The sequence below is a fragment of the Pezoporus flaviventris genome, unplaced genomic scaffold, assembly GCF_033815535.1.
Source record: "Pezoporus flaviventris isolate CSIRO_AGI_PZ_B2104156 unplaced genomic scaffold, CSIRO_AGI_Pfla_v1 ptg000055l, whole genome shotgun sequence".
In the NCBI taxonomy this organism is placed as follows: Eukaryota; Metazoa; Chordata; class Aves; order Psittaciformes; family Psittacidae; genus Pezoporus; species Pezoporus flaviventris.
The window spans coordinates 5,455,422-5,474,409 of NW_026892603.1; the positions used below are offsets into that span (position 1 = coordinate 5,455,422).

General features: G+C 36.5%; 1 protein-coding gene across 5 annotated transcripts in view; it reads right to left on the reverse strand.

The window, feature by feature from the left end:
- Positions 1–18,988, reverse strand: part of PHF14 (PHD finger protein 14) — a 162,135-nt gene that overhangs the window by 40,492 nt on the left and 102,655 nt on the right. For all 5 annotated transcript variants that reach the window (XM_061469264.1, XM_061469263.1, XM_061469266.1 and 2 more), the window contains one exon: positions 16,938–17,055. In XM_061469264.1, the coding sequence (XP_061325248.1) occupies positions 16,938–17,055 (118 nt within the window). The remainder of the gene's footprint in view (positions 1–16,937; positions 17,056–18,988) is intronic.

An 18,988-nucleotide genomic window follows, 5' to 3' on the forward strand; every position in this document is an offset into this window, starting at 1 on the left:
GAGAACTGATGCATATTTTTTGAAAGTGTGCATGAAATGCTTTGCTAGAAAGCATAAGAAGTTGCATTTGGAGAAAGATGATGGAGAAATAGTGTCTCACAATGGTATTTATATCAGCCAAGCAACTTTCTGTCATGGCTACTTTAAAACAAAACCAAAATAGAATTGAAAGAAATCAACCCACAAACCCTTTATAAATGACTTCAAGCTGACAGGTTTGAATATATTATGTTAACTCTGAATCAGTTTTCATGTACCATCCTTTACCTTGGTCCAGTTGAAAATTACACAAGTCATAAATTAGCTTTAAACAAGTTTTGAATCAGCCTGGAACTCCTTTTCAAATTAAAGAGCCGTCAGTATATTACATGTTACTGTCATTTTATTACCCCAATCAATTCTGTGTGGCCTGAGGTAGAAAGAAAATGGATGCTGTCTTCATTTGCAAAGGGTTTATCTCTCACACCAGGCTGTGAAAACATGACTGCAGTAATGAATTGGAAGCAAAAGTTACTAACAAAGACTTCTAACAGTAACAAAGTAGAAATATTTGTCCCCCTTTAGACTTACAAAAGAGAGGGAGGGAGGAGGAAGCTCTTTCTGCAACATGAAGGCAGCTTCTTAAGGCTGAAGGACTAAGGGAAGAAATTAGCACATTTTTATCAAAGTGCTAAAGTGTTGGCAGCCTCACAGCGTATCATTTTCAGTGCTGCACAGAAAAGCCCTCCTGAGGGAGACCAAAGGTGCCTCTCTAGCCCAGACCACAGAACAGCCCTTCACCAGCTGACTGACTGGTCCTACCATCCTTACCCTCTCTTGCATCCCAGGGGTATACTTTGAAAGCCAGAATTTGGTAAGATCTGGTGAAGACAAGGTATCTGCTGTTCTCCACACTTCACAGGTGGACAAAGTAAATTCCACGGGAAAAATTTAGCATTTATCTCAATTGACTCATATGCAAGACCAATCACTGCCATTCCTAGGATTTTACCCTTTGTTAATGAGATAAAAACGTTGGCTTTGCACTTTTAAGTCATGCTCCACAGCTGTAAAATTTCCCTTCTTCTTTCTGTTTGCCTTTGTCACTCTCCTCATGCTGATTTTATTCAACATCTGACCATGTCCTCTCTTCCTCTACCCTCTCCAAAGACAGGAAATTACAAATGCAACCTTCAGCGTACATGTGCTAACCTCCTACGCTGCCAGTCACAGAGGCAACACCATTGTCATGTCCTTGGCAATTTTTTCTCTCTCCTGAGAAAGAGACCATGACTTCTGTGTTTATACACTGTTAGCACAGGATCTCATTCCCAGCTGACTCTGAAACTACTTCAGTTCATGTAATAAACCTTAACCTAGTTCTAAACCCTCGGCCTTCTTTTAAAGACAGAAACAAAAGAAAAGCCTTTTATAATTATCTGTTTCCAGAGCAATTACATTCTTTAGCCTCACACTACTCTTTTTTTAATTCAAACACATTGTGCAATGCGAAGGACCTTAGGGTACAAGAAGTTACAAGAAGTTTCAAGGTACAAAGTTACAAGAAGTTTCCAACAAATACCTGTCTGTTTCAATTTATAATCCATGTTTCAGTAAACCAAAGCGCTGACAAAACAAGCTTGCATGTCTGAAATCTACCTGCATTTCCAAGTGTCAAAGGATACATTCCCACTTTTACTGTTATTTTATAATAAGAATGGCGTGCTACTATTGCCAATATTTTACTAGAAGTGTTTGAACAAAGTATGAAAAGAAATGGTCACACATTTTCTCTGCATGCCTTCTTCAATGGAAAAAGAATAATGTACATATATTTAAAGCTAGAAAGAGTACTCTCAAAATAATGTTTTCCATATTTATTCATCCAACTTTATCACATGCAAATAGAAACGGCAAACAGGAGAACATTTTATCACTTAAAGGTATTATTCACTGACCTCTGGAACCTGAATTAGTTTCCCCTTTCTAACACATATTTTCTGTATTTCCATTACCCAGTGTACCAATCTTACCTCTCTTTGACTGAATTCTCCGCCTTTCAAATCAAACTCTCCTAGATTATTGTATTTCCCTTGTACTTTTTCATAATTCATTATGTCCCAACATTCAAAAGCTGTACTTTCAGCTACCCTTTCAATAGCTGCTTTTTCTGACTCCAGAATTCTCTGAACAGTATTCAAAATCAACTCCTAAACCACCATAATTAACAAAATCACATTAGAATACAAAACCAGAAATTAAACGTCAAAATGTAGATTCCCCACACTAACCTCATCTCGCATGTATAATGCAAAGGAATACAACTTTCCTGCTACTGTCATGGATTAGAGCCACTGATCACGGTTACATGATGGCTTAAACTACTGGTAAAAATTTCTGTACAATCATGCACACCACCACCAGAAATTTTTAGAATTTCTTCAGTAAAGGGAAAACGCCAATATCCGTCCTTTTTGTGAGAAATCTCCCATGTCTTGCACAATCTGCTAATTATCTGGTGCACCAGAGCAACAGATTTTATACAAATATCCTTTTGCAGGATATTAATATATTGACAAGACTGCTGTACTATGCCATTATCACTGCACATAAGAGTAATTCCTTTTTGTTTTCTCTTTTATTGTTTGTACTGCTTTCTTCCTATACATTGTTCAGCTGCTTTTTCTTATTATGAATTAGGTTACAGACAGGCATATACCATACCCTAGAAGGCATTTTTGTCACTATTTTATATTATATGAAGTTTTAAGTCCTTTTATGGAGTTCTAAAAGCTCCTTAAGACAATACACATGTAATTTGTTACTGCTGGACCAGGATATTTCCTCTTCCTTGCGTTCATTTTGTACAGCTCTGATCTCTCTGATTACTCCCCCACGTCTATGAAAAAAAAAACCCAACACCCAAAACTTGCAAACCAAATTCTGAAACACATCATAAGCATCTACGGCCACTAAGTGTGGTGCTTACTGTGCAGCTGTATGTATGTTGCATATAAGTGCAATTGTTGACTTCCAGCATATTTACAGAATGACACAGACATCTTACACCTAACAAGATTTTCTAAACAACCACCATACAGAGCCACTTGCTATTACTTATGGAAGGCAGTGCTGCAGCTGCAATTGCTCCATTAGTAAGGCTACATTCAGGACTGCAGTTCTCTGTTTCCTTAAGCAATTGTTTTTTTTTCCCTTCAGAAATGATCAGGGGCAGACCACAGTAATCCATTCACATAGTCCATCTGCATTTCTTTTCAAATCGTGTCTGAATTGCCCCAAACTTTCTGTGCTCTTGGATTGCTAGGCAGGGACCACTTTGGACTAAGGTACAGCAGGAAACTTACTTTAACCTCACAGGGTCAAGCTGTATATTGTACAATTTATGGTCAAAGTAATTTGCTTTACTGCACTTCAGCAGTTTGCAAGAAAGCATACACAAAATTTGCTCACAATACTTGGCTAACACTTAACTTGAACTAGAAGATTGAGCACTTGAGAAGATCTCTGCTCCAAAAAGCAGCTGCTTTATTATAACAAAAATAGAATGTAGCTCAGAAAAGGCTTTCTTTCAAGCACACAATCTTCAGATATTATGCATCAGCATGCAGAGTGTGTCTGTCAGATGTCAGAACAAAGCTTTAAATTGTACCATCTAACTTAATTCTCAAGACAGGGTCAGCTCATTCATAGGGTTGATTTTTTTCCTCCCCTTTGAGAAGTCCTTTAAGTAATATTTATTCAGCTCCTTACATTTTCATCAGCACTGATTCTTGCTTTTCAACTCCTTGAAGTCCAGATTTTCCCAACATAATGCAAAACAGAGCGATATTAAAATGTGTGATCACCAAAAGCATCACAAAATTGTCAAAGGCTACTTATTAAATCATGACTGGTTTTCATCTCTCCCCACTTCCAGGATTTTTTCTAGTAACAAGATGAAATAAAGGATTGCCCAGTAAGTCATTTTGTACAGTCTAAGTTTATTACGCAAGTTTTATAGCTCCCTCAAATTCCTGTCTATGGCACCCACTTATCTGCCTGTGTTCCAGAAGTTTTCTGTAAATACTGCTCTGGAGGAAGGCTGTGTGCCCTCCATATACTTCTTTCCACTCTGCCCAGGACCTATTTCTTAATTCACTCCGTTCTCCCCTATAAGGGTTTATGTTTTCCTCCAAGTGGAAATTTCTTATTCTTATTAATGTGCGTGCCCACATTTCTCCTTCTATGCCATTATTTTTCTGCTTTTCTCTTTCTCTCCCTCTTTCTCTCCCTCTCTTCTTAAAAAGTACCATAATTTATTTTCAACTCATAAAGCAGAAAACTAAAACATTAATTCAAGGCTATAAAAATATTTTGAAAGAATGCATCTATCTATAGAAAAGCTTTTTATAAAAGTGTTTCTTATATCCTCCATTTCAGATCTCTCTTAACATCTGAATGTGCCAAATTAAAAAAATCTCTTTTTAAGAGAACTTAAAGGACATTCTTTAAGAAGCTTCTAACACTGATTAGGAATACTGCTTTATGGGTGCCACGGAGTTAACTCATTGATGCTAGTCACTAGAGCAATTAAATTTCCATATAACTTTACACTAGTAAATAGAGATACATGTTGGTTTGTTTTTTTTTAACAGAAAGTAACCAGCTAAAACACAAGGCTATTTTATTCTGACAAACTGAGCTACACTGACAACAGGCTGTTTACTAAAAAGGGAATGAACAAGCCCAGTTGACACAGATGTGACATTAATCAGCCATCTTTTGCTGAGCCCACAGGAACTGAAAGGTCACAACTCCTGCTGCTGCTTAAAGCGTCCTCAGAAAGGCCTGGAAATACCTAATTCTTCCCTAATTAAGAACACCATAAATGATATATTGAATGACGAGGCTAAGTTCACTTGAAATATCAATGTCACTGCTTTGTTTCAAGAGGCGTATTTTCCCTGTTTTGTTGTTGGTTTTGTTTTTGTTTTTTTTTTAAAATTACATCAGACATAATTCCTTTTTATGTTTCTGATCTGTAGTAGAAAACACACAGCAAGTCCCTTACTCTTATACGCAGCTGCTTAATAACATTGAAGTCCAAATTCTTTCAGTTAAAAGCATATGCATACAGCGCTTATACAAACATACAAACTTTTATACCCTAGCAATATATATGTATATATCAATTTTTAGGGTTTTGACCTTGAGACTATCGATACGTGAATTCCACAAATTCTCTTCTCAAAACAGGAATTAAATAACTTTTGTAGTCAATGAAACTAAAACACAACTACACCTTTCATACAGCAAACATGACAGAGGTTTTAATCATTACTTCATACCAGTAAGTACTGTGGTGTGAGTGGACCAGCTCTGTAGAGCTGAACAGTCAAGTACTGAGGATCAGCCAGACATGCTATACATGTTTCAAAGACAGGACTAGTTTGGTCACAGAGGCAGCATGCCTATTAGCAGTCAGAATACGTCCTCAGCTTTAGTGTCCCTGACAGGAACCAGTTGCACACTCTTGAGACAACTCTGTAATATGAACCATCTGGTGGCAACTGGGGGACTGCTTTCAAAAATGCATTCCTGATCTTAACCAACATGCTGAGATAAATACACACTAAAATATCTCAGATTAAGATCCATGAAAATGAGCATACTGAAATGTAGATCCATCTAAACTTAATCAGTCAAAAATGTTCAAAACAACAGGGTATTTTAAATACCAGTTTTATTCAGAATTCAGTAATGCAACCCCAGATTATCAACAGTCCCCTTCTTCCTCTTGAGATTCACTACACTGAAAGTTCTCTGGGGTCTAAAAACTTCCGCTACCCCTTTCCTTTTCTATTTCCTCCCCCAAGTTAAAAATAACTAAAAAAGAGAGACAGACACATTTACTGCCTTACTTTTAGACAATGGCTTGATTGCTGCCATAAATTAATTGATGAACACATTCAATCACCATCAGGAAGACCCTGGTTCACTTCCCTCTTCCTCCTCTTAAAAAGGTTCAAAATCATATTTCATAAGGGATTGCTTAAACCATCTGTTCTTTAGCTGAAGCAGGTCATTTTGATGGAAAGACGAATCAGTGGGTAAAATGATCCATTGTATATTAACCAGGGTATCTGAGAAAGGGTACAATTTGTCTTCTAATATTTTACTATTTTATATCAAGCAGCTTTTCAGTCTCTGTCTATGCTGTACCTAGAATGCACATAAACAACAGCAGGTCTGTAGATCATTTCAGTGAGAGGATTAATAAGAGATCCATGAATCACAGCTCCCAAATCTCAAAGTTTTTTTGTATTTTCTCATAATTACCCTTCAAATGCACGATTCTTGAAGCTATTTTTACATCAGTCCAGACATCTTATAATAACCTTCAAAAAGTTCCTTACCACCAGCAAGTAAAAACCATATTTAGAATCTCATTTTTGCAATAAAGTTTCTCTGCCTTCTGCAACACTTTGAACCTAAACAAGCAGTGGGGGTATTATGCATGAGAAGAAAATGGTGGGACAAACTGCATATTCATTCAATACACAATATCCTTGCATAGGAGTGCTTACATATTTCATATTCATTATGTCACTGACTGTATCAATCTGCTGATACCCTTCTATTTCCAAAAATAAATATGTGATGTGATTAACCCACTCTTAAGTACACTTGTGTGTACCTTCCATAAATATTGAGTTATCTTGCGATTTCTTTTCTGACACTTCTTTTCTTCGGCTATTTATACCACAACTGAAAGGATACCATCTGCCTTTCAGACTTCATGAGATTAGTAGCTAGAACAAATCTTGCTATCTACACATTCCAAGGTTTTTCACATATGAAGTACTTCACTACCGTTTGACACAGCTGAAATACACTTAAGACTTCTCAAACATGCCGAAATACCTTTCAAACCACTGAACCAGTGAATAATTTTCAATCGTACCAAAGACACATTTACTAAAAAATCTAGAGATAAACTTAATTGCTAACAGGATTTATCAATGCACTATACATTTTAAAAGTTTTGTGAAAACCTTTTCAGAAGCTATCTTAAAATGCCATTTATTTGTGTTTTTTCTTGGTAGACTGTAATGCTCTTACAGTTCTATACCCACACAAGCTATTTGCTGAGCCAATTTTAAGACGAGTGAACTTTTCTGCTACAGAATGCTAAAATTCAAGCTATGAGACACTCTTCCACAGAAAGTGGCTGACACAGCACAAATCAGCAATGCCCAGCTGTCTTCTGCAAAATGTGATTAAATGTGGCTGGCACTAAGTGAACCTCTATTTGAGAATGGCGACTAAACCTCACTACCACTATCTAACATGACGACATAAAGCAAATCTTGACTCCGCTAAAATTCATTGCTTGCTTAGCACTACAGAAAATGGTATTTTTTTGGTTTCTTCCCCACTCCCCTTTGTCTCTCCTGGTTTGGTATGATTAGATTAGATTGATATGATTAGATTTTGCCTTAATGTAGATTAATTTGTACATTACTTTAAGAGACGTATGCGGCTGCAATTCTTTAAAACAAAATCAACCTTGAGAGTATATATGAGCACTTAATTAGGCAACTATGACAGTGTGTTCAGATCTTATCCAGAGACTAACAATTAAAGAACTAATTCTTCTTCAATCACATAGAATATGGTCATGTGCTAAGATAATTTGCAGGGTAATAAAGTTGGAATAGTGAGGAATTAAGATACATATTTCTTTAATTACATACATTCTAGCTCTACATAAAACATAAGGCAAGAAATATATTTCTAGGTAAGAAATAATTATCTTAATTCTTTATGAATATTCAAATTGGAAAAGATTATGCACAGTGGAAATGTTTTTAATACTGCCCTCCTGGCAGCTTATACCATCTAAGCCAAGAATTTAATCAAGGTTTGAAAGGTTAAAAAATTCCAAAGTCAGCTGTAAGTGTTTCATTCACAATTTTTTTCAGATGCTTTCAAAATTAACATGTTATACTAATTAAGCAATAGGGTTCTTAACAGAAAGTCGTAATGGTCAATTACAGTTTATTGGTAAATTTGTTTATGGCTCCACTGTCAGCATGAAGCCCCTAATTATCAATACTCAAAAGGCTCATTATTTTAGGAATGCTAGAAGTAGGAAGAGAACTGGATTGATGTCATAAGTAAGCTATGATGCTCTGGCAGCTACAGTTCAGTGACTTTCACAGGTGTGTATCTTTTGTGACTTCACTGAAAAAGGAACATAAAACAGACAACTTGGGTTAAAACTACCATCTCCATGTCTTTCACACTTCAGTGTAGCATCTTTAATATGTAAAATTCACTGTCAATGTTGCTCAACATTATAAATATCTAGAAATTGATTTTCAAAAGCAAGAAAGCCTCTAGCTCTTTAAGGAGCAAGCATTCCCCCATCCTTCCTACACACTATTCCTCTTTCAGCCTTCTCACATCCTCTGAGAGTGCACACAGCTGCATACGAAAGAGAAGGTATAAAATCTTCCTGTTGCGGGGCGCTGCTCAGGGATGAAAAAGCGCTCTCGCTTTTTATTCCCTCACGCTGTGTTAGCATAAAACCATGTTTAGTGGCTTTACTTCAAACAAGATGCTAGCTGCTTTTTGGATTTTTCCCAATTGCACGTAAGTCCCTGCAGAGATTCCCTGCCACTCAGCACTACAGCAGCGGGCAACGTAGGCTGTAAATTCATTTTGTCACGGCTTAGGAAGTATAAGTCATGATTCAGTAGAAGAGTTATTTCCCAGATAAACTGTCATTGTAAGCAGATTTTGTTAGAAGCATAACCTAAAGAAGGTTATAAGCAGCAGTAGCATTTCTAACAGCTGCCCATGAAGAGAATTTGCTTCCTTAACCACTACTTTAGGGTAGGTAGTAGTTATTCTAGCTCAACTAAAACACATCTAAACTAGAGGCTTAATCAGTTAAACATCAGATTGTGTATATTCAAATTACATAGATTAAAAATGTATAATCCCTACATTGTGTTTATGATTCAATTAAGTCTAGTACTTTACTACCAGGTACCTCCTAAGTGTTCCATTGGAAATCAGACATGGGTATGTATTTTAACCAAAGCAGTAATTAATGACCAAGCTTGTTTCTAATTTCAGCCATCACTGTTTGTTTTTACTTCAGAAGCATACTTTTAGTCTCAAAAAAGCAAAGTATCAAGACAACTCAGAAAAAGCAGTACTACCTCAGTATTAACCTGATTTGCAAGATACTTACAAAGCCTCTTGAAAAAAATAATTTGTTTCATTTCTGTACTAGGTTCATGTGGTGACGTTTTGGTAGTGGGGGGGCTACAGGGTGGCTTCAGTGAGAAGGTGCTGGAGATTCCCCCATGTCCACCTGCCGGTGGCCAAGGTGGAGCCCATCAGCAATGGTGATGGTACTTTTGGGATAACATTGTTAAGAAGGGGGAAAACAACCTGTGCAACAAGCTGCAGTCAGAAAGAGGAGTGAGAACCTGTGAGAGAAACAGCTGTGCAGATCCCAAGGTGAGTGAAGAAGGTGGGGGAAGAGGTGGCCCAGGCACGGGAGCAGAGATGCACTGCAGCCTGTGGTGCAGATCATGCTGAGGCAGGCTGTCCTCTTGCAGCCCATGGAAGTCCACAGTGGAGCAGATACCCACCTGCAGTCCATGGAAGTTAGCAGTGGAGCACATATCCACCTGTAGCCCATGCAGGACCCCACACTAGAGCAGGGGGATGCCCAAAGGAGACTGTGACCCCATGGGAAGCGTGCACTCCTAGCAGGAGCTGTGGCCCATGGAGAGGAGCCCACACTGGGGCAGGTTTCCTGCAGGACTTGTAACTTTGGAGGGGACCCACACTGGAGCAGCCTGTGTCTGAAGGATACACCTAATGGGACTCACCTGGTGCAGCTCATGAAGAACTGAAGCCCATGGGAAGTACTCACTTGGGAGAAATTTGTGGAGGGCTGTCTCCTGTGGGAGGGACCCCATGCTGGAGCAGGGGAAGTCTGAGTCGTCCTTCCCTGAGGAGGAATATAACTTGTGGCAGAGATAACGTGATGCACCAACCATAAGCCCCACTCCCCATCCCCCTGTGGCACTCAAGAAAGGAGACAGAGAATCTGGGGATAAAGTTGAGCCTGGTAAAAAGGGAGGGGTGGGGAGAATGTGTTAAGAGTTTGGTTTTACTTCTCATTACTCCGATTTGACTGGTAATAAATTAAACTGATCTCCCTGTTTTCCCCATCACAGTAATTTCTGAGTGATGTCCCTGTCCTTATCTCAGCTCATGAGCCTTTCATTGTATTTTTTCTCCCCTGTCCAGATGAGGAGGGGAATGACAGAGCAGCTCTGATGGGCACCTGGCATAAGGCATGTGTGTGTATCACAACATCAGAATGAATTACTCTTTTCAGTAGTATCTGAAGCATTTTTTCCTCCTGTTTTTGTCATAAAATATTCAGCATTATGGAAGGCTTTAAATGGTGTTACTGCTCTCCTGTTAAAGAACTTCCTTAGAACAGTGTGCAAAGATTCAGCTTTGGAAAGGAAATCCTGCATTGTTGGATTGTCTATGAAAAAGAGTGAATGAGGGTAATGGGAAAGACAATGTTTGTACTGTACTGTCCCTTTTTTATTTCACTTTTTTGATACAGTTAAGTTTCACCTAAGAAGAATTACAAGCATTATTAGTCTATGATGAGGATCTGCCATTAGTACTATGGGGTATTGGAACTGGTAGAATTGATTTTGATGTTGAGAATTAAAAGAGTTTTAATTTAATTTAATAATTTTGAAGAATTTAAAATTCCCATCTACACTATGGGAATCTTCTGCCAACTAAGTGTATCTGATTATTTGGATTAATTTAGGGATTTAATACCAACTAACTTTAGGCTGATCTTATCTGCTATTCATAAATCAAGCCCCATCTTAAGTTAATTTGAGGCTGATTATTTTTGGAACGTTTTATGGTCGAAATTATTCATTACATAGATGCATTATACCTGTTTGCCAGAAAATAACGGAGGCTTTGCCAACTCTTTTTTTTAAATATGACACTTGGGAGCAAATATTAAAACACGGTTGGCAATACTTCAGCCAACTGAGAAGAACTACCGTACACTGCAATTTCACCCTTTTGTTTTAAACCATCTTGACAGCAAAATTCATTTCTTTGCCAAGGCTTGGCGTCACTGAAGCTCTTAAAAGAAGGCCTAAGTGACACAAGGACTTGTGTTAAATCTGCATACAACCTTACAGATTTGGATAATTTTCTCTTCTTCAGTTTTAAGGGAATTAAGTGTAGTGCCAATGTTCGACTGCTCCTCACAAACCCAGGAAGACAACGATTTCAAAATAACCATGTATTTTCCAGTTGCTATATAAACCCCATCTTTTGCTGTACGTCACACAAGCAACTAAAGTCCTAATCCGATTTATGTAGCAGAATTCAACTCTCCTCCTGCAACTTTAAATATATGAATACACACAAAAATATTTAACTCTATCATTTTTGATAACTTTACAATGAAATAGTTCATAGTATCTACACCTAGTAGAAGTGCAGACAGATTCTACCTTTACAAATGCAGCCAGTGAATTATAATATGCAATTTCTTATTCTGCAAAACACCTTGAAATACTCCTGTTCTAGCTGAAGAATGCTGCATAAAACCTGAACTTTTTTGCATTATATTATGTTCTGCTTGTATCAGAAAGCAGATTTATTAGCAGTATGTTTTTATCACTTTTCAGCTGCAATGCTGTTTGCCATGGTGACAGCACATTTGTTTGTATGTTGTGTTCTCAAAGGAGGTGCTCTGATGCGCTAGTCCCTGTGATGCAAGCTGATTAAATTAGGGTCACAGTTTCTTTACAGTTGCAGTCACCCTCTGCCAGAATATGCAATTCAAAGAAGTCTGAGTTAATACAAAAGACCTTTAAATATTTTTTTGTTATTTTTTTGAAATACGTGTTTTAAATGTAACTATTTAAAAATCACATTGTTTTTAAAGATAAACTATATCCCTATATAAATCATATAAATCTTATGACTAAGTATGCATATATACTATCACCATATGCCAAGCTCATAAACTATTCAAATAGAGTTTTCTTGTATATATAAAATGTTAGAAGATACTGGCTATACTGGAAATGTTTTGTTCCAAGCGTTTAGTAAATGCCCAGTTAAAGTCTGTCCATGCAACACTGATTCAATCATCTTCTGTGTGCACTCAGGCAGGGAGAATTCCCCCTAAACTATAACCCTGGCTAATCTAAGATAGCTGTCTTGGCTTCCTCCTGTAGTCAGTGGACAGGAAAAGGCAGCTCCAGAGAACAACTCATCCAAACCTACAGAAAATGTCTAAGACAAGGAAGCAGTATCGACATTCTTCAAAACAGAAGCCAAGACACACAGAGAGTAAGAATTATAATTTCTGTTAAATTACTCAATTTGCAGTAGTGCAGACCACATCATTATGGTTTCAAAACATGGCTTATGCTATTGCCTATGGCAGCTCAGAGAAGTCAGCAGTTTTGTATGTTGGGCCAAGGGATCCAAGCTGGGCAGCAGCAAACGAGAAAAAAATCACTAAGCATTTCAAAATCTGAATTTGTCTAGCATTCACAGGAGCTCTGAGGTGAGACAAAGGTAAAATTCAATTTTCTAGTCACAACTCAATAAGGTCAAGCTTTGTTTTTTTTCTTTTGCTGAAATCATTGCTTTGGTTTTCATGCCTGTTAAAAGCTAGAGATAGCATCTTCTCCTAACACTCAACCCAAATTAATCCCTTTTAGTGATCCCTGCCAATTAAATCAGACAAGACAGGGGTCCTATAGAAAAAAAACATATCACAGCATGAAGCGATTAAAGGCTGCAAATTCACATACAGCCACAAAAGGTCTTTAAGCACTGCATGCCACCTTGATTTTGATACTTCCTGAATTTTGCAAGCCTGACATCAGGATTTTGGAGGTTCACTATTTTTTAACTCCACATGTGAGGAAATGCTCCCTCAGTTTGAAAAAAAAGGGATAATGAAAAAGATTAGTTTCCATATGCCGTAACGAGACTGTCACCTGCACAACTCATGAGTCCATCAGAAACTTCTACACTCCTCACAGTCCTTCTTAACCACCAACTTTAGTTTTACTAGAATAAAATCCCATGAACTATGAGAATTAAATAGCTTACTTTTTTTCTTTTTTCTTCATCTGACCAAATTAAGATGTTTGAAATAAATTTTACATTTAAAAAAGTATTTTTGATTTAAAACATTATTTCAAATACTACATTCAAGGTTTTAATATAACAGTGATCAACTAAATATGCTTACTCACAATGTGAAAGCAAGATATACTCAAAGAAATGATTCTGCTTGGCTAATGAGCAAATCAACCATGATTGCTTTCAAGCACAAACAATGTACAAAAATATATGCTTTGCCAGGGTTGGTCTGTCAGGTATTTGTAGTTCAGAAAATATTTCCTGAGGGGTTTAGATGAGAATTCTATGCATATATACTGACAATTTATTTCCCCTGCAAAAATGCAATACAACAGGAAGATGAAATAAAAGCAAACTAAAGAGAAGTCTAGAGACAAGGCAGCTGATCTTGCAGCACTAAAATAATGACCTGACATGTACACTCTGCAGTGTTTTGCAAAACAGATTGTACGCAAAGATGAGCCGATAGCAACCTAACTAGGACAGTCACTGCAACCCCCATGATATAAACTCTTTACTGCCTTAGTCCTTTGCAGAATTTTAAAATTGGAGGAGATACTTTAAAACAGTACTTTTTAAATGGAAGACAATAGAAAGCAATCCACATCTAATAATAATAATGAGAACTCATGAGGCCCCTATTGAACATAGTGAACAAATGGTCAGGCCACATTTGTTCCTAGTGAATATTACCACATCCTAATGTCAAATAATTTGGTTCATATTTCATTTTATTTTTAGTAAATCCAACTAAAATAAGGTTCTATATTCATTCTGAATATCACTGTTTCAAACTATGAGGAAATTTATGATTTAGAGTGCTGCTTGGCAATCCTGAAAGCTCACCATAATCCTTTCACAGGGTAGATAGATAATGTTATAGAAATGGAGAGCTTAGAGGTTTACTTCAGCTTTCATGTGATGTAACAAAATCTACAATGTTTTTGAGATGAGGGAGCTTGTCAGACCTTAGTAGTGAGCATCACCCATTCCATAAAAGTGACAGCTAGTATTACCCGCAGAGAAACAGTTGCCCTCATGCCCTACAGCAAAGTCACTGTCTGTTTCTTATTTGACAGGCAGGGTAATATGGGAATATGTTACGCTGGTGAAAAAACTGACACAATTTCTGGAGAGTTCTGTGACTAGTATGAGCAAAATGGATGGACCACGTCCAACATCTACGATAGATACAATTTAAAGCATATGTTTATATCTGCTAAATTACATCCTTTGTACTGCTGACACCTGCAAGTGCTTAGCAAAATCTGAAAACAAAATCACATTATTCGTTGTGAGCAGTATGCAACTTTTCCTGAACATCTAAAACTGAAATTCGTAATTAGAAATAAACACTAACTGAACCATTGTATGCTACATGCTATAACCTCTCATGTCACTGAGACAGTACAATTTACCTACCGTTTTCAAGGCCCAATACTGCTACAGAAAATATTGTTGGGGAATTTTAAAATGTATACTGTAACAGTGATTTAAATTGGATCAAAACAAAGTAGAAGGAATGAAAACTAAACAGTATTTTCCTTGGCCAAAACTGGAAATTCAATCCCATTTTGCTGCTATAACCCACACAAGAAACTTCATTGTGACACCCCAAAAACTGGATTTAGTGAGTGACTAAGAGACTGAAATTGCTGGTAGCTCAGGCTTGCAATTCATCCTCAGGTCAGGCAGAGCGCAGCAAACAACACACTTTTCTCTACGGTTTTCTTCTTCTGAACTCTGAGTATACATTTGAGAGACCACCCCCTCTAATGAAGGGTAAAAAAAGCCTTTCCATATCAGCTCCTCCTGGCTGTGAAAGGCTGTGCAAAAGCATGGATCTATAATAAACAATCCTAAAGCCATAGACAGTACTAAATCTGAAAATTAAGTATGTTAAAAAAGCCTAATCCTTTAAAAAATACATTCACATTGAGGCTGCAAGGAGTTTAACTCAACACCACATTGTTTGACTCTGTTACACAGTACAGAATAAACCAAAAACAAGGTACAAAAAAAGAACTTAAAAAAACCCCAGAGAACAATGTATATTTTTCAGTGAAATATCTCTGCGTAGCTCTGTGGAAGAGCTATGGGAAAGTGACTAAACAAAACCACAAGGAGTCCCCCTAAGACAATTTTTCAATATCTTTCATATTCATTACACAGTCACTCAAATACAGTGGAAAGTGTCTATGTTTCAAAGTGCAGAAGACTTTATTTAGATTTAGTCATTAAAAATCCTTACAATAAATAAAATAAATCCTTCAAATAGACTTTGTTTACCCTTTAGAGCATTGTATTTTTCAACATGCACCTTAAAACTGATATACACCCTGCACTAAGTGAAGTCAATCATACCTAATTTATGATAAAGTAATCTTGCTTAACAAGGATAAAGTATTTTTAAAATTGTATATGGTACACAGCAAGCTAATCTCTTGGAAAATACATTTAGAAATTACAAATCCTGGTTTTTTTTTGTTTACTCAGAAGAAGCCAAGAACAGAAGATGTAAGACTTTAACTAACCTTATCAAGAACCCCTTTTAGCTTAAGCAGGTGACAGAAATTCAATAACAATTTTAATTCGCTCTTGGAACGTCCATTGCATGTAAGTGGTATTCAAGAAAGATTGCTTGATGTCCAAACTGCAGTGGACAGCTAATTTCCGATGTCTGTCTTCGTATCTCTTTACAGATGAAATGATTTGATTAACCCCCAGGGGTGAAATGGAATACCATATTTTTCCAGTTGCAAAGGGACACTAGCAAGCCAAAAATTTATAACTTTCTCTGAACATTTTTTATGTTCCAGTCTTAAAGGTAACATCATGAAAGGGTTTAAGTATCTAAGTATGCTAACAGGTAACTTATGACAACCTCCCTGCACAACTGCATCCCTGTGTAACCAAATACTTCCTTACTCGTTAAAAAAACATGCAAAATACAAAGAAAATGGCAGAAAAGCCTGTAAAATTTTACAGGCTTTCCAAATGCTTTGTTATTTTAACACTGAGGTATCAGATGAATTTATAAATCCAGTTTTGAAAATCATTTGTAAAGTATCTCTTCAGAGGTTATGGTTGTGATAGAAAAGAAAACCAGCACTAAAGAAGATCTGTACAGACAGACAAAGAATCAAAATCTTTATTTTTTGAAAATACTACAGAAGCATACTAATCAATATTACTAAAGAGAGTTAATCCATGTCAAAAATTTAGTTCTAATTTTACAATGCTGTATTTGACCATGGCATACCAATCAATATAAGTATTAATGAGCTTTATACGATTTTCCAGTGAAAAAAACAGCTTTAGTAATTCAAATAATGTTCATTCCAAAAAACATGCATTCTCTATCTGCCCTTAGAGGTTTGCATTCTGTGCTACTCCTGAAATACTTTCAATTGTTAATGATGTTACCAATCCCGATACAGTGTCCATGCTCACTCCTTTATCAGGGAGAACACAATATGAAAAGAAAGAATTTAACTGGGATAGTAAAATTCTCTTTATTGGTTAAAATATTTCCATTTTCCATACATTCTGGTTTTTACCTGTTTTACAGAGAATCTGAAATCATTACTTCATGACCTACTGGTTTTCAGAGCAGCCCTATGCATTGCATTTCAACAAAAACTTCAGATGCTGAGTAAGACTGCTAAAACCAGAATACTTCAACTATTTCACAGGATGAATTAACTTACTTTGGAGGATGTAGAGTCACATTCCTGACAAATCCACCCATAGCCAGTTTGTTTAGGAGACTTTTTCAAGGGAGGGTCTAGACAACCAAAGTGGTAGCAAAGCCTGCATTCATCACACCTGCAACAGGAAACCAAAATATATATTTATATATAAATGGTACTTTTACACTATTTTAGATTGAGCTTCCATGCAATTCTCAGAACAAGATTTCCTGATCCATTATCATGATACAGAAAATCCATTTTCTCTAAGGGGTATTTTCAAACACAATCAATTCAAGTAGCTTCTGCCTAATTTTGATGCCTACACTCATACATCACCTTTGTCATCATTTTATACAGATGACATTACTTCAGAGACTTGCAAATTAGAAAAACATATAACCAGCTCAATTTTTTTAGTTACTTTAATGTCATTCCTTACCACTTACATTCAGAAATCTGTGATTTTTTCAGACAGTGACAACATTGATTCTTCACAGTTTTAAGACGCTATTTCACACACCTACTTTTTCAAGGAAAGCTCTGTGAAATGTTTGCTCACATATTCAGTAACTCCAGTATTATTTATAGCTATGAATTATACTTTTTTAAACAAGGACTATGTGGTTGATAAATAGATGCACTGATTCACTTTGAATATTCTGATTTCTGATTCACTTTGAATATTCTGGAAAGGGGCACTAATTTAAAAGAATTTCACTGTGATCTTTCATTTATAAAGCTGCACTATGTACGTACAACAATTTTATGTTCTTTTTAATAAACCTTTCATTAGTGTTTTGTGCTATGTACAGCCCCCATAAGATGCTCAAAACATGTAGCATAGCTATTGTTCACCTATTCTTAAGGTACCAGTGTTGAAGAAATGCTACAGTTTAACGAGTACTTATTGAAAGGCTTTTAAAATCAGTACAATGATTGCTCAAAATAAGAGACTTTTAAAAGCAAATAATAGATTTTCATATATACTACTGAACCTCACTTTATTTGCATATCCCCCTGTATTTTGTATGAAAAAACAGGATTTTTTCAAATTTACTTCGCAATATTCTCTTCATTAAATGCCCTTAAGCTCTGAATTAAAGCCAATACAAAAAGATCAAAAAAACCAGAAAATAGAGTAAATGTTTAAAAATGAAATTTTCTAAGAAACCCCCTACACTTTACTTCTCTGCTTCCCTGGCCACTCAGCTTCTCCCCAAGAAAACCTGCAAAACCAAAAAAAAAAAAAAAAAAAAAAAAAATCTGCGAAAATTGCAAACAGCATGGCACAGGCATCAGCAGATCAAACCTAGAGGGATATAATTTATCAAAAGAACACACAGTGCAGCACAGAAGATTCAACTAACAGAACATGCTGCTGTATTAACAGAAGAAAATGTTCATGTGAGCCTTCTCCAAGTACCAGTCTCCAAATAAAAAGAAGCATCTGTTTCCTGAATATGACTGTTTAACCTAAGTAAATACTTTGGTTCTTGCTGTCAAGGCTGTGCTTGCTGTAGAAGCCTTCTGGTTTTAGCAGTTATATGTAAGACGTGATCACTGGTAAGGGTATAACATGTACTGTCTTCCACTAAGTAGAAATTAAAAACAATAATCTACCTATCCAGACTATGGAACACTGGCCTGACATGGTTTGGGCATTTTTAAAAAATGGGATATACTATATTACAAGCTATATCCTTATGACTGTTTAGTAATAACTCAATCTAATTCCAGGACAAAGAAAACACTTAAAAAGAGGAAATAATTCTCTGTTAAAGACAGAACAGTTCAAATGTACAAATATATTACTTACAATCAGGAATATATGCAGCTTTATTTCTTGTGAAAGGCATACTAAAATAACAAAATAGTTGAGAGTGGGAGATGAGATAGGTTACACTCCTACATCCCAACAGCATATGTGACCTTCAGCAAAAGATAAAGCTTCCTTTGAGCTTCCATGTTCTCATCTGTAAAGGAATATATTTTTACTAACCTAAACTTCAGTATCTAGAATCTTATTCACTTAAGTGCTTGCATTTGAGTAGTAGTTATCAGAACTC